Source organism: Cavia porcellus, unplaced genomic scaffold (assembly GCF_034190915.1).
Source record: "Cavia porcellus strain 051 isolate PalLab524CR breed Dunkin Hartley unplaced genomic scaffold, mCavPor4.1 scaffold_26, whole genome shotgun sequence".
NCBI lineage: Eukaryota > Metazoa > Chordata > Mammalia > Rodentia > Caviidae > Cavia > Cavia porcellus.
In genome coordinates, this window is record NW_026947509.1 from 29,520,767 (window position 1) to 29,542,874 (window position 22,108).

At 58.4% G+C, this 22,108-nt stretch overlaps 1 protein-coding gene across 5 annotated transcripts in view; it reads right to left on the reverse strand.

The window, feature by feature from the left end:
• The window catches only part of Espnl (espin like), a 23,483-nt gene extending 1,522 nt beyond the window's left edge, over positions 1-21,961 (reverse strand). Inside the window, exons 1-9 of one of the 5 annotated variants that reach the window (XM_063237030.1) lie at positions 21,201-21,961; positions 20,391-20,581; positions 18,544-18,730; positions 17,638-17,820; positions 7,147-7,278; positions 3,690-3,804; positions 2,765-2,850; positions 2,051-2,194; positions 1-1,044 (exon numbers count right to left, since the gene is read on the reverse strand). The exon at positions 1-1,044 is cut by the window's left edge and continues 1,522 nt beyond it. In XM_063237030.1, coding sequence (XP_063093100.1) covers positions 1-1,044; positions 2,051-2,194; positions 2,765-2,850; positions 3,690-3,804; positions 7,147-7,278; positions 17,638-17,820; positions 18,544-18,730; positions 20,391-20,581; positions 21,201-21,596 — 2,478 coding nt within the window. In that variant the 5' untranslated portion in view covers positions 21,597-21,961. Of the gene's footprint in view, positions 1,045-1,996; positions 2,195-2,764; positions 2,851-3,689; positions 3,805-4,269; positions 5,826-7,146; positions 7,279-17,637; positions 17,821-18,543; positions 18,731-20,390; positions 20,656-21,200 lie in introns of those variants that run through there. The other 4 variants (XM_013157673.3, XM_063237032.1, XM_063237031.1 and 1 more) reach the window with 4 other exon arrangements.
• Between the last annotated feature and the right edge of the window lie 147 nt (positions 21,962-22,108).

Genomic DNA, 22,108 nt, shown 5'->3' on the forward strand with positions numbered 1-22,108 from the left:
CACATGCGCCAGGATGGCCTTCCATGTGCCTAGCAGGTGGGCTATGGCGCTGCGCTGCTGCCACAGATGGCCGAGCCGTGAGCTGGGGCCAGGTGTCGGGGAGGGCGGGTGTGGGCTGCTGGGGGGCTTGGGTCCCTGCTGCTGGGCGCGCCGGGCCTCCAGGGTCCTGCAGGCAGCCGTCCTGAGCGCAGGTGTGTAGGCCGAGCGCTTCCAGTGGCCGAGGAAGAGCGTGACGATGCGCTCCTTGCGCAGGTTGGCTATGTCCGGCCTGGGCAGCACGCCTGCCTCTGTTGCGGCCTCCTCACAGCTGATGCCTGAGTCGCTGGCCTCCTCTGCATCTCCTGGCCCGGGCTCACCCCCGGCCGGCCCACCTCTGGGGTGCGGCTCTGCCGGCCAGCAGCCTCCGGTGCACTGTGCGGGGCGGGCACAGAGGCTTGGGCTGGGGACGCAGGACGGGCAGGCGTTGGGGACTGACTCGAAGTGGCCACGCAGTGTCTGCACAGACACACCCCAGCCCTGGATCTCCCGCTGGGCCTCGCTGCGGGCCAGGCCTACCGGGACCTCCCTGCCGGTGTCCTTTGGAGCCGGTGCAGCTGCAGGCTCCTCCCCCTGCGCCAGCCCATTCACACCCTTCAGCAGCAGCGACAGGCTGCGCACCACACGGCCAATGTGGACACACCAGAAAGGCAGCGGGTGCCCGCCTGGCTCAGCCATGCCGGCCTCTGAAGAATCCTCAGGCTCAGCTGCCTGTGCTGGGCCACTCTGGTCATCCAGCCCAGGTGCCCGGGGCAGGAAGTGGCTGTTGACAGTGATGCTGACCAGTGGCTCGGGCAGCAGGGCCTGCAGCTCGGCTGCCAGCCGGCCCAGCTGGCTCTCGTACTCCTGGCAGCGACGCCGCAGCTGCAGGTCCGCAATCTGCTTCTCCAGGTAAACCAGGTCGTCCTCCGTCAGCAGCTCCCCAAAAGGGCCCAGGATGGCCTGGTGTATCTGCGAATACCGCCAGGGCGCCGGCTCTGCAGGGCCTGCACTCCTGCTGCCACCATCCTGGGCACAGGAAGGGTTGGTCACCAGAGCTCTGCCCCACACTGGGCATCACTCTCCAGGGTGGCTGGGTTCTAGTCCCCCTGCCAGGATCCTCGCCCAGCCTCTGATGCACTGGCTGGGTCTTGCCTGGCCTTAGAAAGCATAAGCCATGGTGCCCCCGTAGGCTGAGGCAGGAGAATCACAAGTTGGAGCTCAGCCTGGGCAAATGAGTCACTTAGTGATACCCTATCTCAAAAAATAAAAAAGACTGGCAATACAGCCAAGTGTGACGGCCCTGGTTCAGTCCCCAGGACTGCAGAAAAAAGAAAAGAGCAGAGCAAAGCAAGCCAGAAGGTTGCTGGAGGTGGAGGCTGGCAGGGCAGAGTCCCCTGGAGGAGGTGAGGAGAGCCGCCCTGCCCCACCATGCCCCGCCCCACCCTGCCCCCAAGTCCTCCTCTGGCCCCAGCCCCTGTGTCCAGGGCCAGAGCACTCCTAGTCCTCAGGCAGCTCTGCTGCCCTGTGTTTGTCACAGCCCTGGAGCTGAGGACTGGGGCCTCAGCCACTTCTCTACCCACCACTGCCTTCCCCACCCCATCCCCACTGGGTTCCTGGGTAGTGTCTACTGCAAGGTCCAGCATGGTGGTTGCTGGTTTTCAGTAGCACAATCAGCCTGGCCCTGTACCCAGCTCTCCCCGACATCTGGCAGGAGGGAGCTTTGCCACATCCAGCCACCCTGCTCTGCCCTAACCAGAGATAGTGGGAGCCCACAGCAGCCATGGCGCTGGCCAGAACACATGGCCAGGACACGTGGCTGGTGCCGTGGGGGCTTTTCCCTGCTCACCGTCACTCAGTGCAAGTGGCTGGTCTTGCTGCGGGGATTGCACAGCTGAGACCAAGGACACAGTACTCTGGCTTTGAGGTGTCTAGGATGTCTAGGGCATCTACGGCCCTGCCCCCACCCCTGCCCTTGCACCTGGGCCTCCGTGGCGCTGTCCTCCTCGCCCAGGCGGGCCTGCAGCTGTCGTACCATCACCTGCCGCTTCCACTCGGGGATAGGTCGGCCCTGCTCGTCTCGCGTGGGCACCAGTCCATCCAGGTCCCCCGAGGACAATCCTTCCAGCTGCAGTGCAGCCAGGCTGTTGGGGATATCTTCCAGAGCCACCTCTGCCCCCTGTGCAGGTGGGGACCCAGACCTGAGCTTGGGACCCAAATGTGCAGTCAACATGTCCAGGGTGAGGCAGGAGCACCATGCCACCCCTGTGGCCCCCAACCTGAGGGCAAGGACCTCTCAGTTGGGGCCCAGCTGTGGGTTTCTGCTCAGAGAAGCAGCCAGACTCCTCCTTCTCCGGTGGCCCAGCAGAGGGGGCCCATACATGCTGTGAGGCAGAGAGGGGACTACAACATGGATAAAGTCTGCCTGCTGGTCCTGCGCTGTGGGATTCATCAGAGCCTTTCCTGTGCTGTGTGTGCTCTGAGGCATTGCCCAGCCTGCCCATTGCTCATTCCAGGAAAGGCTGGGCAGAGAGGGAGTGGAGACAGCAGCCCCAACCTTGAGGGAGTGGCTGCGGCCCTGCTGGAGGGGCTTCTGGACAGCAGAGCACCTTGGCTCAGGAAGCTGTAAGGGGCCAGCTGCTGGGGCTCCCGGGTAACAGAGAAGCATCCCTCACTTTCTGCTGCTGTGGCCTGATGTCCCTTGTGCTCAGAACCAAGCTACCCTGTGCCCTAACTGGCTGGGACTTACCTCAGTGGGGACACTCGGGAGCATGGTGCAGGCTGTCGGCTCCCTCAGGATGGGCTGGCCGGGCCATGCTGGGCTCAGTGTTGCTGCTGCTGAGAGGTGGAGGGGATCAGGCAGAGCTAAGGAGATCTGGCCTCAGGACAGTTGGGTGCCCGCCAGAACCGGGTCAGGAGTGAGGCATCCATGACAGCTGGAGGTGCCCAGGGCCACCTGCACCCTACCCCTCATCTGCACCTGGCATCCTCCTGAGCCTGGAGACCCCAAAACGTCTCCCTACACATCCTGTGTCAGGGACATGGGCACAGGGGTATATGAGGACACGGGGCCAGGACACAGGAGTGCACACATCCACACAAGTGTGCACAGACACAGCTTACATGTGCAAAGACACAGGTAAACACTCACAGGTGCACACAGACACACAGACTGGTACATGCATGCATGCTCACACACACAGGCTGCCACATACAACCACACCACAGCTGGGTGGCCCTGGGCCCTAGGCCCTGGGCCTCTTTGATTTTGGAGCTGCTGCCATGTCCCTGCTCACCCAGTTTCCTCTGCTAGGTGCTGGGTGCTGTCTTCTCTGGGCTACCACCCACAGGGAAGGACTCCTCCATGGCCAGCTCCACAGCAGCCAGGGGACACCGCACTGACCACACCCGCCCCTGCCGAATGTGTGTCATGTCTTTTTTGTTTGTTTGTTTGTTTCTCTTTTTGCAGTACCAGGGATTGAACTCATGACCTCGCGCTTGCCAGGCAGGTGCTTATGCTGCTGAGCTAAATCCCCAGCCCAACGTGTCATGTCTTTTAAAAAGCAGCAGAGACCCCAAGGAAAATCCCAAGTGTGGCAGAGGACAAGAGGTGGCCCTGTGAGGCAGGGTGCACTGTCTACTATGTCTGCAGCCTGGCCTGGCCATGTACTCACGTGTGGGGCTCCCATGCCTGGGGCCCCCTCTTGCGCCGTCCTGTAGGGTGAGCTTTGCAGCCGACAGTGGTGGGGGCGGGAAGGGCGGTGGTGGGGGCGTCATCAGGATGGGCACCTGGGGGACAGCACAGTCAGTCAGCGCAAGGGCATCAACCTGTGGACCTGGGGGTCTTGTGCCTTGCTCACCTTGCCCTCCTGGTGAAGGGAGCCAGAGGAGGCAGCTCCGGTCCCTGCTGCACTGGGGCCCAGGCCCCACAGGCCCCTGAGGTCTCCTCTGGGACCCATCGCTCACAGTGACCCCCACGCCCAGACTTGGGTGGCCCCATCCCAGGGCTGAGTTGCAAGCTGATTAGAAATTCCTAACTTCGGGGGCTGGGAATTTAGCTCAGAAGCATAAGCACCTGCCTTGCAAGTGTGTGGTTCTGAGTTCAATCCCTGCTACCGATAAAAAAGAAAAAGATGACAAAAAAACCCCCACAAAATTCCTAACTTCTTTGTAGGAAGCCGGCCTCCTGCTCTGCCTGGGCTTAGGACATGCAGGGCCACTGCTGCCCCCAGAGCCTCAGCCTCAGAGACTTACCAGAGCACAGGTGAGCACACACCGCCCAGCACCCTTGGCCACCTGGCCACGGAAAGGGGACGCAGCCCGCAAGTCTGGCCTCCTGGCCGTGCGCAACTCACTCCCCCGGAACCTGTGCCAGGAGGACCTCACACAGGCACTGAGTGCAGCGCGGGGGAGTGTGGCCCAGGGCCGTTGAAGATGCCGCCCCCACCAGAGGTGTCACATTAATATTTGAGGGCTGGGTGTCAGGTAGCTGGGCAGGCTGGGCTGGACCATCGTGGGATCCCTTACTGCCCATCCCAGTCCTTCATGGTGCAGAACCAGGGCTGGGGACCTCAGAAGATAGGGGCTTGGGATCTCTGTGCTCTGTGACAGGAGAGGCCAACTATACAGATGTCCCACCCACAGACGGGGAAACAGACTCAGGGGATATGGGGCTGGCAGAGCTGCAATCTGAGTTGTCCAGGGGAGCATGGGGCTCTAGGTAGAGCCAGAGGCAGGGTCTTGCTATTATTCCACCACCAGAGCTAAACCCTGACTGTCCCCACCTGGCCTCCAGCAGACAGAGGCAGAGGGCTTCCTGCTCACTCTGAAGAGAGGGTTCTGGGGGACACTGGACACAGCAGCTGTCTGGGCTCAAACTGTATCACCTGAGGCCTTGGGGTTGGGGGGCCCTGCCTAGCAGCCCTTGGCACCCCACCCCCATTGAATGTGCCCTGTAGATTGCTACCTCACTTGTGGGTGGCTCTGGGAAGGAGTGGGACAGGAACATGGGAAGCCCTGGGCATCCTCGGCTCCCTGAGTCTGGTCCCTGCTCTGAGAAGCAGCGGGATCAGCCTTGTCACTGTCCAGCCTTTGAGCCTCTCGTGGTCCCTGAACCTCAGGGAAAGGAGTCACCGCGTCCCTGCCTTGCCCAAGGCCCAGGACCCTGGGGTCCATGGGACAGCAGGAGGGGCAGGGATCAGAGCTCAGGCCCTGGGGTCCTAGCAGCCAGCCATGCATGTCCCCCAGTCCCAGCATCTGATGGCCACCCCGGACCCAGCTGCACCCCTCCCTGTGTTTTTGGTGAGACTAGAATGTGGCAGGGCACACTATGCATTATGCATTGAAGGTGGCTGTGGGGAGCAGGGTTACAGACCTGTAATGCACCCGGACTGAGAAAATCATGACCCGCCACCACGCCCGGCAGCCACTGCCACAGCTGAGATTCTGAGACTGCTGGTGGCTGAGCCCTTCCCATCCTGGGAGCATGACTCTGCTCTCTAGCCTCAGTTTCCCCTTCTACCCAAGGAGGGGATGCTGGGGACTTCAGACATGGAGCAGAGCCACTAAACAAGAGGGGCCACTCTCTGCCATGGGACAGCCCTTCCATCCTGCCTCACAGATGGAAGGATGCCTCACGAAGTCAAGGCTCAGAGAGCCTGCGGTGCCCAGTGCCCAGGAGGGCCAGCGGGCCTGAGGGAGCAAGGGCTCGGTGGGCGAGGGCTGACCCTAGCTGCAGCTGCCTCGCCAAGGAGCTTGGAAGGAGCGGGTCACCCACCCTTCACTGCTCAGAGCCCCCATGTGTGGCCAGGCACATGAGGCTCTGGGTGGACAGTGGGCACCCTGAGGCTCTGCAGACAGCAATGGGGTGGGCATCTCCTAGGGACTGCGCTCAACAGGATACCCAGCCCCACCCCAAGCAGCCTCTCCTGGGGCCAGGGATGGGGGCGTCAAGGCTGGAGTGTCAGGCTGTGAGGGATCTCATCACCTCCTGGGGGCCGACATGGGGACAGCCGGTGCAGGGCACCTCTGCATATTGTATTTCCATCAATATTGCATGGGGCCCAGCATCCCAGGGCCGGCCCGCAGCTGCTGTCTGCCCTCCCGCTGAGTGGGGGACATCGCTGGCAGTGTGAGGCAGGAGCAGGGTGGGCCCTGAGGGAGAAGACACAGCCTGGGTCTGGGCTACAGAAGGGAAAACAGGGGCACAAAGGCTCCTGGGTGGGGCAGGGAGATGCCGTGACCAGGAGTGAGCCCCAGGAAGCCCAACACCATCCTGGCCCTGCCCCAGGAGATGGGCAGGGCATCTAGGAGGGGCTGGGCAGGAGTGGGGCTGTCCCTGTGGGGCAGAACATCAGGGTGGGGACACCAGTGGTGGCCACTCTCCCAACCCCCTCAGCCACCACCCAGGGTGGGGCATGGCTGGGCTATGGAGGGTGCAGGGGCCAAGGCAGGGTGGCCTGAGGAAGAGGGTCCTTCTCTGGGCAGTGGCCAGTCCAACACTCAGTGGCTCAGTTACCTCAACAGTCACTGAAACTGCTCCCCACGACAAAACCAGGCCATGAAGTCCCCAGGGCCCGCCCATGCGGCCCCAGCAAGAGGCCATGTGAGGGCCGCCTGCCTGGGGCCAAGGAGAGCTGAGCCCTCGCTAGTCCTGGACACTCAGAAGGACAATGTCCCTGATGGCTCCACGTAGTCCTGTGAGATGCGCAGGGAGACAGGACACCTCTGTGAAGGAGAGGCCTCCCCAGGGTCGCTGCCTGGGCTGGAGTGTATGTGGGGAGCGCTGGAACAGAGCTGCCCTGCAGAACTGCTGAGCCGCACTGCCAGGCCCACCAACTGGTTAACCGTTTCTGTTTTCCCAGATGGGGACAGGGAAGACAGAGGCCATGGTCCTGGGCAGTGCGGGGTCCCCTCAAGGTCCCCCCAGCTGGAACAAGCACTTGCTCCCACCTGGGCACCCTTAGCTGCTGTGACGTCACCGGAGGAACTGGCCACGAGGGCCCATGGCTTGTCACAGAGCCTGTCCCAGCCCATGTTTTTCCCAGCCGCCATAGCCTGTTCCAGCACCCACAGCTGGCTGTGCACCCCCATTCCTGGGCCTGCAGGATGGACAGGGCCCCAGGGCCTCACCGGCCGCGCCATCTCCCGCAGGTACTGGGCACAGTCCTGGTGCCCATGGTACTCAGCCAGGTCCGCCGCTGTGTACCCATCTTCGTCCCGCAGGTAGGGGTCCACGTGGTGGGACAGCAGAGTCTGGCAGCACTGCGGAGAACGGGGAACCATATCTGGGGAGCTCACCAGGCACCAGGGGAGCAACAACCAAGGGCCCAGAGACCTGGCCCAGGAGCCCAGAGCCTCCCATCCTGCATGACAGTGACAGCCCCCAGGGAAGCCCTTTCCAGATGGGGGATGGGTGGCAGAGAGGCCAGCTCTCCAGAGCACAGCAGGGACCAAGCCTTCAGGGGCTCAGGGAGGAAGGTTTCATCTTGCTGCTCAGGAAGGTCTCAGAGGGGGCACCAGCCAGGAGGACAGGGGCAGGGGCAGGCCTGGCCCCAAGGGACAATGGGCATGGCAGGCCATGAGGGTGTGGGAGGAGGAGGGAGAGGAGGAGGAGGAAAAAGAGCAGGGGGCAGGGAGAGGAGGAAGAGGGAGGGGGGAGGATGAGGAGGGAGGGGAGGAAGGAGAGGAGGTGGGGGAGAAGCAGGAGAGCTTGGTCACAGTGACACAGCCTGTGGCCCCACACTGGTGAGCGCAGTGTGTCCCAGGTGCGCCCATCCCCTGCTAGGAGGTGTGGCCTGGGCAGACGTGAGGACTCGCTGAGCTCACAGCAGCTGCTGGCACAGAGGCACCATAACTACACAGGGCATACCCTTGGCGAGCACTCGGATTAGCAGGTGCCACCCTGGGGAACAGGGTAGTTGTGGGGGCCAGGCCTCCGCTCCCGGCTCTGGGCAGAGACCATGAAATCTCAAGGCCCCCGGATTCATCTGCAAATCACTTTCCAGTGATGCCTGGCACACGGGGAATGGGAGACCTCACCCGCCAAGGCAGCTGGCAGAGGGCTGAGAGCCACTAGGCCGAAAGCTGTGCCTGTCACACTTGGGGAACACAGAAGTGGAGCACAGAGATTCGGCCGGGGAACTGGTTGGGCCCGGGTCAGGGGTACACTAACAGAGAGAGTGTCATTGGGAGCAGTAGAACACCCGAGAGAGTGAGGGCCGAGGCCTGGCCCCCACCCCCCGAGGTGCTCTGGGAATGTGGGGGTCCTACAGGAGGCAAGACCAAGGACCCTGGGTCCTAGACTTACTGATCAGTCCATTCACACGGGCTGCTCCAAATTCAGGTTGGTTGTAAGTTGAGATTATTGTTCCCATAAGAAACAATGGAAATGCCCACAATGCTTTCCATAGTGTTATCGCCATAAAAAGGCTGAGATAATGTGTGTGATTTATAAAAACACCAATACTTCTCCTAGTGTACTCATCAAAAAGTCATAAAATGTGCCTGGTTTACCAGAAACTGTTTGATACTGTACTCACCACTCTAGGTGACCTCTTCAGCTACAGGAGGGAGGATGGATGGAGAAGTGACTGTGCAGGACAGTCCCCTTCCACAGGAGCAGCAGGGACCTGGCTCTCTGGTTGTCATGGATTAGAAACTGGTGGTCAACTTAACACAGTTGAATTTAATCGGCATGGTGCTGAGGGTAGAGGGCCCACCTGAGGAAAGCTGTTAGCATGAAGGGAGACGTGGAGAGGAAGAGAGGGGCCTTATGGGTTCTCCTGAGTGTTGTAGTTTGGAGCTGTTGGTTCTCCTGGAGGAGCTTGTCCTGCTGGCTCCCCGATATGAATGCAGCTGTTATCATCAGAGGAGCCAGGGACCTTATCACTGAGAGTGGCTGTGGTTCACTTTGGAGGAGCTCTGGTCCTTACATTGAACATCACTTCCTGGCTCCAGAGAGGAAGGTGTTGTTTAATCTCCAGGAGACACTGGTCATGCTGGCCTCCTGATATGTACCTGACTATTATCGTCAGAGGAACTCAGGACCTCACTGTCACTGTGGTACGTTGCAGGGTAGCCCTGGTCCTTATTTTGAGCATCACTTCTTGGCTCTGGTGTAGATCTCTCAACCTATTGGCACAGACTTTCTAGCTTCTACTGCTGACCTTTGGGACTTCTCAGTGCAGATCTGTAAAACAGACTTTCATGAGTCATTTGCTGTGGGCTCTGGGCCTCCAGTTGGACTCATGGGAGGCATTGTCATGGGCTCCAGGTCTTCAGCTGGACTCACACAGGACACTGCTGTGGGATCCAGGCCCTGGGCTACATTTTCTAGGTCGTTGGTGTTGTGGGCAGATTTCCTGCACTTTCTTGTACTTAACTCTGGGTGACCATCATAAAATAATATAAATTGTGTCCTGTATGAATTGTTCTCACATTCCTGACTACCACAAAAATTGGTACCTTGAAAGTGGGGTCATTGTGATGTTCCTGACCATGTAACTTAAGAGACCTGGGAATTAATTTAGAAAGCTTTTGAGGGACTGACCTAGAAGCAGCCCCTGTATGCTGTAAGCTGTATTGGAGACTCTGGTTGAAGCCTGCAAGATCAGAGTACTGATGGAAATGCTGCCGGTTAAGACGGAGCTTGGGAGGCTTCTGTTGAGGACTGCATTGGCTGCTGGAGTCCAGGTAGGATATTGTGCTTTGGCTGAAAGTTGTTCTGCTTTTTTCTTGTGTTTAGAGATATTATCTGGGTGGCAGAAAAATTTCAGTGCAGTCTACTGTTAGGATGGTAGCATTGTTACTTCAGAGAGCTTTTGACCAGATCTATGTTGGAAATTAGAGCAACGAGCTAGTAGAGTAATTTAAACATTTGGCCAGAAAGAAGGCTCCAGTGGAACTGTGGGTTGCAAAGACGAAACAGAGGAGAACATAGTTGTTTAGAGCAGGACAATGGAAAAATGAACTGAAGTCTCTCACCTGAAGGGAAGAATGTATTTGAATTGCAGGAAATTCTTGTTTTTCTGTCTTGCCATGCCACATTAAAAATTTAATGGGAAACAAGGACTGTGATTATAATAGCTCTTTTGATTTTAATATTGTTTTATAGACATAGACATGTGGCATAGATTTTCTGGCTTCCACTGCTCATCTGTGAGCCTTCCCAGTGCAGATCCATGAAACAGACTTTATAATCAAGTTAATCAAGGTATTGTGGTTTAATGTTGAACCTTGGTCACCCTTTGAATATTTTGTTTTTGGTGCAGGAATAAGTGTAATGAGAACTGTATATACATAATGTATTAACCTAAATCTGAATAGATCAAGACATGCTGATTTTCACAAATCTGCCGCTAGAGACTATAGTTTAAGGAAATGTGTGTGGTTATCAAGTTGACCAGGGGTAGATTATTAGGGATTAAAAACTAGTGGTCCACTTAGAACCAGAAGAATTAAATGGGCAGGGTGCTGAGCGGAGATGTTCCACCTGAGGAAAGTTGCCAGCATAAAAGGAGGTGTGGAGAGGAGGAGAGAAGCGTTGTGGGTTCTCCTAAGTGCTGTAGTTTGGAGTCACTGGTTCTCCTAGAGGATCTCATCATGCTGGCTTCCGATATGAATTTGGCCTTTCTCATCGGAGAAGCTTGGGACCTTGTTGTCACTGCGAATGAATGCGTTTCACTTTGGGGGAGCTCTGGTCCTTAGGTCGAGTGTGGCTTTCTGGCTCTGGAGGAGACAACGTGTGCTGTTTAATCTCCAGGAGATGCTGGTCACACTGGCTTCCTGACATGTACTCAGCTTTCTCATTGTCAGAGCTCAGGACCTCATTGTTGCTGAGGATGGCTGTGGTACTTTTCAGGGGATCCCTTGTCCTTATTTTGAGTGTCACTTCTTGGCTTTGGTGTAGAACGTTTAACCTACCAGCACAGCTCCTTCACCTCACTGGCATAGACTTTCTGGCTTCCACTGCTCATCTGTGAGCCTTCCCAGTGCAGATCCATGAAACAGACTTACAGGAGTCCTTATCATGGGCTCTGGGCCTCCAGTTGGATTTGTGGGAGGCATTGTCATGAGCTCTGGGTCTTCAGCTGGACTCATGCAGAACACTGCTGTGGGATCCAGGCCCTCGGCTGATTTTCTAGATCTTTAGTGTTGTGGACAGATTTCCTGTACTTTCTTGCACTTAACTCTGGGTGACCATCATAAAATAATGTTATAAACTGTATCCTGTATGTAATTGCTCTGCTCACAACCCCGACTACGACACTGGGGTCCTCCTTCTCCTTAGAGAGTCTGTAGCCCACCAGGGCCTGCTTCTGGCTCACCAGCTCTCTACCTACCTTTCAAAGCTCTAAGGTCCATTTTTGTCTTTAACACTGCTCTGCAGTGTGACTCGACATTGTCATTAAGTGGGTGAACGCAGCCATTGGCTTTTTCTCAGGGAGGGGGTCTTCCCTACAAATGTCTGTAGCTCTGTCCCTTCTTTCAGGACTTCCTCTTTTTCAGAAGCATTTGCAGCCCTGACCACTGATTCCCCCCTCCCTCCAGAAAGCTCCCCAGCTTCATTCTCTGTGCACACACAGCGCTGCCAAGGTTCCCTGTAGACAGGTCCTGCGTGTGTCCCTCCCCTGGCTCCTCAACACCACTGTCCACCTGCAGGACTGTGGACTCTGCTGTAGTCACAGGGTCATCAGCTGCAGGGCCAGCCAAAGGCTTGGGCCGCTCTGCACAACCTGTACAGCTTCTCCTGTGTGATTCTAGGCCACACTTTCCACCAGGCAGCTCTCAGCATCCTTCGAGAGACCCTGGCCCAGGGTTTCTCAGTGAACTCCCACAGGAAGGGATGTCATAAGGCTCCTTCCAGTGCTCTTTAGAGTTAAATCCGTACCTAGGGCCATCTGGAAGCACTTAGCTCCGTGTGCAGCTTCTTAGCGTTGACTGTCACCTGGTCCACAGGCTGCAGGACAGGAGTTGACTTAGGTGGGAGGAACTTCACAGAGCCAGGGGGATTCTTCAGCCAAGTTTTCCTCTTAGTTTCCTGGGTGAGCAGGGTCACTGTCCATGATGAGGAGAGCCTTGCGTGGTAAACCTTTGTCCTCTGGATATTGCTTATCAATAGGGCAGACAGCCTCCCTGACCTGCTCAAGAAAAAGTACCCCTTTTTTGTGTGTGTGGTGGTAGTACTGGGAATCGAACTAAAGACCTTAAGCTTGCCAGGTAGGCACTTATACCACCCAGCTATATCCCCAGCCTGAAAAAGTACTCTTGTTACTCAGGCTTTTGTATTAGATCTCCACATGCCTATTATTCATGACTTTATTTTCTGAACACTCTAGGGGTCTCGGTGATAAGCCAGAGAGCCTTTATCCTGAGGTCTCCCCTCACGTTGGCACATAGCAGTAAGGTTAGCCACCCTTCACAGGCTTGTGGTTGTCACTTTCTTCTCTTCCTGGGTAATGTGTTTCCTCCTGGGCATTGGCTTCCAGAAAAAGGCCAGTTTCATCACAGTCAAAAACTTGATGAGAGCAAACCCCATTTCTGTGTCATCTTTGTGAGGTGGGGTGTGTAATTTCACAGCCATTTCATCAGCCCTGGTGCTTCACCACGCCTAGTGGCTGGCACTATGAGCCCCAGATCTCATTTTAAAATTGTGAAACTGCACTTACTGGCACAAAATGTTTCACCAGAGTCACTCCATGCAGTGTCCTTTAGGAGTCACGCATTTATAGCCCCAGCTTTTTAACAAACCGTAGGCTCAGATGTGCTAAAATCTGTCATCTCCCTTCCCTTTATCCACATTCATAGCAGCCTTCCTGCCTTGCCTAACACCGTGGATCATGGGTGACTAATTTGAGCAACACTTTTAGCAACACCAGCTTTCTTATATAAATCCTTTCTCTGCAAGACTGTTGACATGGTGGATTCCAACATGCTATGCATATTAGCAAGGTCAGTCACGTGAACACGACCCTCATATTTCTCCATGATTTCCCTTTTTATTGTGATTGCTTTCTTTATCTTCCTTTCCTTCTTTAGCTGCTTTTCTAGTTTCCTTTGGGATCCATTCTGATTGTATAAAACATGACCAAAATCTTGTCCACAAACACGTCTGGGCTCAGACTGACACTGATGCACACTTCTCTGGCATCAGTGGCACAAGCAGCTGGTATTTGGGTCATAACTCAAGACTTTGGCCGTAAGTTAAACCTAAAGTTCCAATTGTGACCCAGGTTGTTCATATGTGAGGCCGGTTGTAACCTGGGGAGATCCCCTCTCCCACTCTCCCATTTCTCTTCTTCCCAGCCAGCATGAGGTAAACTGAGCCTTCCTGCCGCACCCTACACCATCATGTTCCATCAGGTGCAGCACAGGACGATGACCATGGACTGGAACCTCAGACACTGTGAGCCAAAACCAAATCTTTGCTGCTTCACAGCTGTCTCATGCATTTTGTCACAGGACAGAAAGCTTGCCCAGCACAGTGAAGTCCAAATGTCACCAATCCACTGAGGGTTCTTGTGTTCAATGCAGATGGAGCAGGAACCAGCCAGCAGTGCACAGCTCCCTGAACAGTGGTGGTCACAGGCTCTGAGAGCCACTGTCCTGGGCCTCTGGTGTTCCAGTCTCCACAGCTCCTAGCCACCCCGTATGGATCAGCTTTCATCTCAGGGACACAATGCCTGGCATAGCTTAAGAGAAGTTTGATATGGTTTTGGGGGGCTTGGTGCATGGCTGGCTGACTCCAAGGCAGGAACGATGCTGTGGAAGGGTGTGGTGGATGCTTAGTACTGGGGCGCCCCAAAACTGAGCTGGGGAATCAGAGCGGAAGGTGCCAGGGACCAAAGACCCCAAGGCCACCCCTCTTGACCCCCCCCCCCATGGTGCTTTGTTACCTCTAGCCAGTCAAGTTGATGCCTGTGCTAACTGCTGCACAGCCGGGCCGGCACCTCAGCTCTACCTCTTTGGCAGCGATCTGGGTTCCCTGCCAGTCACCGCCCACTGGTGCCACAGGTCTATGGTGATCTTCAGGGATGGCTGCTGGTCTCTGCTGCAGGTCTCTAGAACCCTCCATGGCTCCCAGGCCCTGGTGCTGCCAACTCTTCAGTGTGACCAGCTCTGCCCACTCCCTGAGATGAGAATCACCAGTGGGATGACCTCCTGACCCCTGAAACGAGGCTTTCCAGGACCCTGGGCTGCAGCATTGAGGCAGTATGGGGGGTGAGGGGACTACCTTGACCAACATGCAGGGCACTGCTCAGCTGGTGGCGCATGTGCAGGGCAGGGCATGTGCAGGGCAGAGGCTGGTGGAGTTGGGCAGGTCTAGGCTCGAGTTTGAAGCCTGGCGTGGCTAAGGTGGCACCTTGGAGAGCCGCATCACAGGGATGCCTTGGCCCCGTTGTGGGGGCAGGGGCTGCTTGATCCCCATATCCTGCAGCTGGGCACTAAGCCCTGGATCCTCAGGGTCTCCAGGAGGAGCCGGCTGCGCAGATCACAAATCCTTGGGGTTGAGGAACTTTGGGGAGCTTGACCATGGACCAGATTCTTTCTGGTCTTTTCCCCCTTAGCAGCCGGCGTCAAGCAGCGCTGTGTCTGTCATGGAGGTGCAGCTACAATCGGTGTACCCAGAGGCAGTGGGGGAGACCCTGGGGGCCCAGCCCCCATTGAGGAGGCAACAAGTGTATGTGTGTGCATGCATGCCTGTGTGTGTGTGTGTGTGCACCTGTGCATGACAGCTGCCAGTGGCCACGTCCCTACCAGCCCTCAGAGGGAAAGCAAGGATCAGAGGTTGTTTTCTTCTCTGTCTCCTAGCAATTAAGCCCCACAAATCCCAGAGAGAGAGGAGAAGCAGCCTGGGGCAGAGGAGACGTCTGACATGGTGGCAGATGACACAGCTCAGACCCAAGAATCGCAGCAGCTCCAGGTCATATCGAGAAAGCCAAAGCCCGTGTAGACAGGTGGGGTACTGAGACTGCGGTGTTCATGCCTGGAGCTCATGGTGAACTGAACACTGGGATCCAGAGCCCTCCGGGGAGCCCTGGCAGGCCGCAGGCCCTGTGCGTGACCAATTGGACTCATGTGGGGCTCAGAGCTGCACTGGCTCCACCGCAGGGGCTGTGAGTGCTGGGGAGCGAGTGAGCCAAAGCAGTCAGGCCAGGAGGTCTGCAGCCTTGCTGTCCATGTGGACATCCAGGAGCCATGGCCACCATGGTGCCCTGGGAGTCGCAGACCCTTGAGGTGACACCATGTGGCATCCTTAGCCCAGACCCTACCTGACATCTCATTTCCTGTTCTAATGCCAGTTGAGGAGCAGCTGAGATATGCAGAGGCGGGCAGAGAAGCAGACCCCAGTGTCCTGTTCCTTCCATCACTGGCTCTGAGCTGCTGGGCCACATAAATCCCGCACATTGCCCATGATCCCTGCCCACAGCCAGGCAAAGAGGAAGTAGACGGTGGAGGGGACCCATGGCCCTGCTGTGACAGTGACACCCCAATCTCTCTGCCCATCCATGAACTCACACTGGGAAACAGTCACCCGATTCACTGGGGACTTGGGAATGACTAAGCTCAAGGCCGCCTTTCCCAGGGCTCCCTGTGTGGTCTGGTGGTCACAGTACCGACATCAGCTGTCGCTGTCTTTGGTGCGGACTCGCTGTGGACTGGACAGACAGACAGCAACCAGACCAAGGCTCTGCAGCCAGGCTGGGCCTCGCTGGGGGTGGCACCATTTTCAAAGGGGACGGTGAGATGGACTCCGCTCCCCTCGCAGTGTGTCTGGGCAAGGACACTTGGTGTGTCAGGGTATGATAGAAGGACACCAGCATTGGCAGGAGGAAGAAACATGGCGCCTTGCATGTCATGAGAGATGGAACCTGGCCCTGGGGCTGTGGAAGTGGCCTGGGGTCACTCAAAACCTGGCCAGTAGCCTAGTGCACCCTGAAGAACTGGACAGAGACAGCAGAGAGGGTGACCAGGCCTCAGGACTGCCCTCCTTGCCTTGGCTAATTTCAGGGCTGTGCGCGCAGGGCTCTGGCTTCTGGCACCACAGCGCTTGGGGAGCACAGAGGATGGAACAAGCCTTGGGGATAACTGGCGGCTTTGCAGAGAGTCTCAAACTGCTCCAGCCTGAAGCTGGAAGGACCAGGGCTGCCCATCCCAGCAGGGCAGGAGAGACCAGCACCAGCCATGAGTGAGGCCAGTGGCTGGTGTCCAGTGGACGACATGGGACATACACAGTGTGCAGACCTTGGACAATTTACATGGAACTGGGCCTCAGAAAACTTCCAGGAAAACAAAAGCTAGGAACCACAACTTACTGCAACCAACACACACACACAGGGCCCTAGTAGTTTTATAATTAAACACACTGAATTTATAATTAAAAACGTCTCTCAAAGACAATGTCAAGTCTAGGCCAAGCTGGTGGCACATGCCTATAATCCCAGCACTTGAGAGGCTGAGGCAGGAGGATTGTGTTATGAGGTCAAGGCCAGCCTGCGCTATAAAGTGAGTTTAAGGCCAGCCTGAACTGTGCAGTGAAACCATCTCAAAAAGACAAAAAAAAGTCTGGTAACAATACTGATGGATTCTACCAAACACTTAAAAGAAAAAAATGAGTTAAGGTAAAAGATTTCCCAAGACGGGAAAGGGAGGCCCTCCCTAACTCATTGCATAAGCTTCCCACCAAACCCAACAAGCACAGGACAAGGGAGGGACTGACAGGCCAGGTTTCCTCCTGAACATAGAGGACAGGAGGTGAAGGCCAGGGATTGGGATGCTTGCGGGGTGGGGGGAGCTGGACTATTTTCCCAGTTTCCTTTAGTCGGATGCTATCTGCTCCACTCTAAAGGAAGAATCCGATCTAAACAGCGGTGAGGGCGAGCACCTGGTCCCATCCTGGGCAAAATGCATTTGCAGCTGCTGCCGGGGAGGCTTGGATGCCACTGGGTCGGGTCCAGGGAGTCCAGATCCGTCAGCCCCAGGGGTGCAGGTGCTGGGGGGCTGTGGTCTAAAGGAGGGGCGTCTGCCTGCGGTCAGGGTGGCAGTGGTGGGAGATGAGGGGGACTCACGCTTTGGGGTGCTCCAAATGCCATAATAATAAAGAATTTAGAAAGTTCCAAGGCGCACACCTGTAATCCCAGCATTCAGGAAGCTGAGACAGGATGACTGCTGTGAGTGTGAACTAGGCAGTGAGAGCCTCTCTCAAAACACAGAACGGGAAGCAGCTCTGCCCACAGGTTTGAGGTTGGTCCCACGGGGAGCTGGAGAACTCTTGGCTGAGCCCCTCGACCGGAAAGTGACCTGGATGTTTAGACAGACCTCCTGGCTGACACCCCTCCCTGGCTTCATGGGGTGCAGGAAGCCCAGTGCTCAGGCATAGAGCCAGTGAGTGCAGGCTGAGGCTGGGGCATCTGCACTGGCAGGGCTGGGCTTCCCCTCCTCAGGGCTGGGCAGGTCCTGGTGGGGTGTAACCCTTGGACCCTCGCCCTGCCACGCCAACCCTGGGCGTTTCCTGGAGACCCTGCTTGCCGGACCGTGGCTTGCTCTGGCCCTGCTGGGAGCCCCAGCCCCTGCTGTGCCCCAGAGGCCCCGAAGGTCCCCAGCCCTGCACATGCCACGTACCTCTGTGTGTCCGTTCTCAGCCGCGTCGTGCAGAGGGGTCCCGCCCCAGGAGTCCCTGGTCACTGGGGCGCCCAGCAGCAGTAGCCGGTCCACTACGGGTGTGTGGCCTCCACGGGCAGCAAAGTGCAGGGCCGTGGCCCCCTCATCATCCCGCACCATCAGGCCAATGTCTGTGAAGTTAACCTGGGCAGGGGGTGGGCTGGGTGTCACAAGGGCCGGGTCCTTGTCCTTTGCTGATGCCTGACCACCCCAGTCACGGGATGTAACCTGTGGTGGATGCAGCCCTTGCCCTGCTAAATAGTCAGCTGGGCACTGCTGGGCCAGGAGAGGACCAGGCCAAGGCAAGGTGAGTGCAAAGGACCTGGGGCAGCGCTGGGTAAGAGCTCCATTATGAGGAGTGGGGGCAAGAAAGAAGAATCACAAGGGCTGGGGAGGGGACTCCCCTTTCCCCTGGCAACCAGAGTCACTTTTTGTGGGTTGTTCATTTTGTTTGGTTATTTTGAGACGGGGTTTCCCTATGTACCCCAGGCTGGCCTCAAACTCACAGTGATACTCCTGCCTCAGCCTCTCCAGTCAGAGGGCTGCATGGAATGCAAGGCAGATCTGGCCTGGTGCCCTCCATGGCTCCCTAGTGTCTTGGGAAGAGCCTGAGTCCTGCTGGGGTCCCTGCCTGTCTGTACCCCTGCCCCTCTGCTGGAGGCCTTGGCTGCCCCACCAGCAGCCTGCTGCCTCCTCCTTCTCCTCCTCCTCACCAGCCACCACTTCTTCCCCTGCTGGCTGAAGTTTGGTGGGCAGAGGTCTCAGCCCCCGAGCCGACTGCCCACTGCCCCGCAGGCCCTGCAGGCAGAGCCAGAGCGCTGCAGACTCGGGAAGCCCCGTCCCCACCCCACTCCTGGGCCCCCTCACCAGCCAGACAACGAGCGAGTAGTGGCCTCGGGCAGCGGCCGCGTGCAGCGGGCTCATGCCATCCAGGGCACGCAGGTGGACATCGGCGCCGCAGTCCTTCACCAGGAACTGGGCCAGGTGCAGGTGGCCCTCCTGGCAGGCCAGGTAGAGTGGGGAGGCACCACTGCGGGTCCTCCGGTTTATGCAGCTGCACGGAGGTGTGCAAAGGGCCGGGGTCAGGGCTGCTGGGGGTGCCTGCCCTGTTCGTGTCCACTTCCCTGCCCCAGGCACCCAGATGGATGTGGATGCTGTGCACTGCCTGACGGTACCAGCAGAGGGTGGGAGGAAGCAGCCCCTGGAACACAGCCCCACCTGCTCCCACCCAGCTTGGGCTCCCGGCCGACTGCGCCAGTGGGCACCAGGGCTGGCATGGATATGTACCCGGTAAGGATGGGCCTGCCCCCACGCCTGCCACAGGTGAGGCCCAGCAGAATCCCTAATGCCTGGGAGCAGCTATGGTGAGGTCGGGCCCTGGCCCACGTGGACCCCTCCTGGGTGCCACAGACTCTGCCCCTTACAGCCCAAGCTCCCAAATCCCCACCAGCCACTGCCCAAGGCTGCACGATCTGACACTGGTGCCAGGTCTCCACCATCGCTGTGGAGACACAGAAATGGCCACACTGCCCCAAGGGCTCTGCTCCCACAGAGGTGCCCACAGGGCTGGGGCTCCGTGGCTTCTCGGCAGGATGCTGGGGAGAGGGATGCGCTCTCGAATGTTCTGCCAGCCACGGCCACATGGGGCGGTGACCAAGAGTGACAGGGTCACACCCCAGGGACTATCTTAGCCACACTGTTGTGGGGACCCCTGTCCCTGGCTTCCGCTGGCAAAAGGGGAAACTGAGGCCCAGAGCAGCATGATTTGCTTGTGGGGGCTGGGATGGGGTGGGCCAGGCCCTCCTTATTCTTCCCCTCCCTCCTCCCTTCCTCTTCCCTTCCCACACAAAGTCCTCTATGCTCCTCGCCAGATGGACATGAGACACAGGATGGCCCCAGCCCTGTCTCATCACACAGCAGCTCCCTTTCCCCAGAGCCTAAGGTCCTGCAGGGCCGCACCCCATGTATGTGCTCCTTGGGACTCGACCCTGCTGGGGGCAAGGCAGCACTGGCCAGGCCAGGGTCCAGGGCAGCAGCTGTGGTCTACAATCACCACCGTGCCTGCTTTGCTCCTGTGGCCCGGGTCAGGCGGACACGTGGGCACAGGGCATGGGACCCTCCCGCTTGTGTGTACATGCATGTGCCCTGTGTGTGTATGCACGTGTGCACTTCTGTGCTGGTATGAAGCCAGAATGGCTTCGAGGTGGCCTGGCCTGAGCCCTATGGCCACGTCCCAGAAACCTCTGCTGGGTGGTCCCGGGGGCTGATAACAGGGACACCATGTCACCACCCAGCTGTTGGGCTTGTCCTGGGACCAGCGTGGGGTGGCCAGGGTGCCCAGATAAGACACTGGTGCCCTGGAACAGGTGCGGTCAGAGGCAGGTAGCTCCTGGGGGAAGGTGGGGAATCCAGAGCCTTTTCACCCAGGCCCATTGTTATAGCAACAGTGATTCAGTGCAGGGTACGGTGTGGGTGTGGGTCTCCCTTCTGACTGTCCTCAACACTGGCACTGGCTGGGAGCTCAGCACAGGGCTCAGGACTCTACAGCGGGCAGACCCAGACCTGATCAGAGCCCCATGCAAGTCTACGGTGAAATCACCTCTCCTCAGCAGGGGCTTCAGGGCCCACCCTTCCCCACTGCTTTCTGCTCATCCTGGGGTCCGCACTGCCACCCCGCATTGCCAGCCCCTCTCCCCCGGACCTCAGGCTCTCACCCACTGTGGGCAGCCACCAGGAGCTTCAGGCAGGTGAGGTCCCCGCTGACAGCTGCGTGGTGCAGCGGCAGGGCGCCCTCCAGCGTCTCCAGCGTGGCCGCGTGGCCCTCCTGCAGCAGCCACTCCACCAGCGCTGGGTGCCCGAAGCGGGCGGCCAGGTGCAGCGTAGAAACACCTGAGGCATCCTGGTCCTACCGAGGCACGGTCAGGCCATGAGTGGCACAGGGCTCAGCCCACCCTGCTGGGCAGCACCCACTCCTCACTGCTGGGTAGGACAGGACATAGGTTGGGGTTTGGGGCCACATCCTGGGGTCCTGCCCCAGCCTGGACCATTCCTAGGCTGACTGTGCGTGGTCAGAAAGGCTCCACGTGTTCATCGGTGCCTGGGATGGTGTCACGGGACCTGTCCCACCTCCCCAGACGCAGGTCCCTGAGATCAGGGACTACAGTGACGGCACCTGACAGAGCCGTGTGCCCGTGGGTCCTCTGGTCCCACGGCTCTGACCACTGGGCAACATCCAGCCACTCAGCACCCTTTCAAGTGAGCAAGCAGCCCGGCTACAGAAGCCTCCAAGGATCTGGACTTGAGACCTGACAGCCTTAGCACTACCCCAATCCCCCCAGCACGTGACTCAAAACTCCAGAGCCCCTCTTTCTGCATCCTTTTCTAGATACTTTGGGAAGAGGCCCGGCCATTGGGCCTGGTCATGGACCCCCACTAGTGGCCAAAAGCACAGAGCCTGGAGCTGGGGAGCCTGACCTTTGGGGCTTCCCTGCCCACCCCCAGGCCAGCTTGCCTGGCCTGCTCACCTGCAGCCCGCAGCCTCCGTTGAGGACCAGCCAGCACAGCTCGGCCAAGTGGCCAGTGGCTGCAGCGTCATGTGCCGGGGTGGCCCCGTTATGGGCCCGCTGGTTGCCGGGCAGCTTGGCCTGCTGCACCAGGAACCGGATGCAGTCCAGGTGGCCGGCGCGGGCAGCATGGTGCACCAGCCCGGCCCCCAGGGTGTCGGTGATGCCAGGCCCCAGTGAACCGGCCTTCAGTAGCCGCTCCAAGGTGGACACATCCCCGCCCTTAGCGGCTACTAGCGCCTGTTCCTCCATCCTCTGGCTCTCCGTGGCAGTGGCGTGGCTCAAGCCCAGGCTGGGCCAGGCTTCCTGTTTCAGGCGTGGACGCAGCTGCCGGCTCTGGTTACCGATAAGCAGCATACGGGGCAGATGGAAGGCGACGAGGAGTGGGGGCCAGGGGGCAGGCCTGGGAGAACCTCAGGGCCCCACCCCAGCCACTCCTGCAGTGCCCGAGTCCAGATGCAGGGAGCCGAGGGGGATGGGGGGCACCATTCCTGGGGACACAGCCACGCAGGCCAGGCTGGAGGTGGGTGCAGGCCAGTGATAGGGGACAGCCCTATGCCATCCACAGTCCATGGCTACAGCTTGCACCTTCCTGCCAGCGCTGTGCCTCACAAGGAAGCTGCCACCAGGGTTTCCGGCCAGGCTGGGCAGTGTTTCCAGCAGGTGGCCAGCTTGCTGCTTCCTCTGCCTTCCGGCACTGGCCCAGCCTCGGTGCTCAGGCATGGGGGGCAAGGATCCCGCGCAGGACTGTCCTAGGCTGCCTAGACCAGGAGGCTGCTGGGCCCAGCCCCATCCAGCCACAGGCAGTGGCCCGGGGGCCTCCTGCCCACCTGGGTCCCCGAGGTGACGCCGACCCCTTCCCCAGGTGG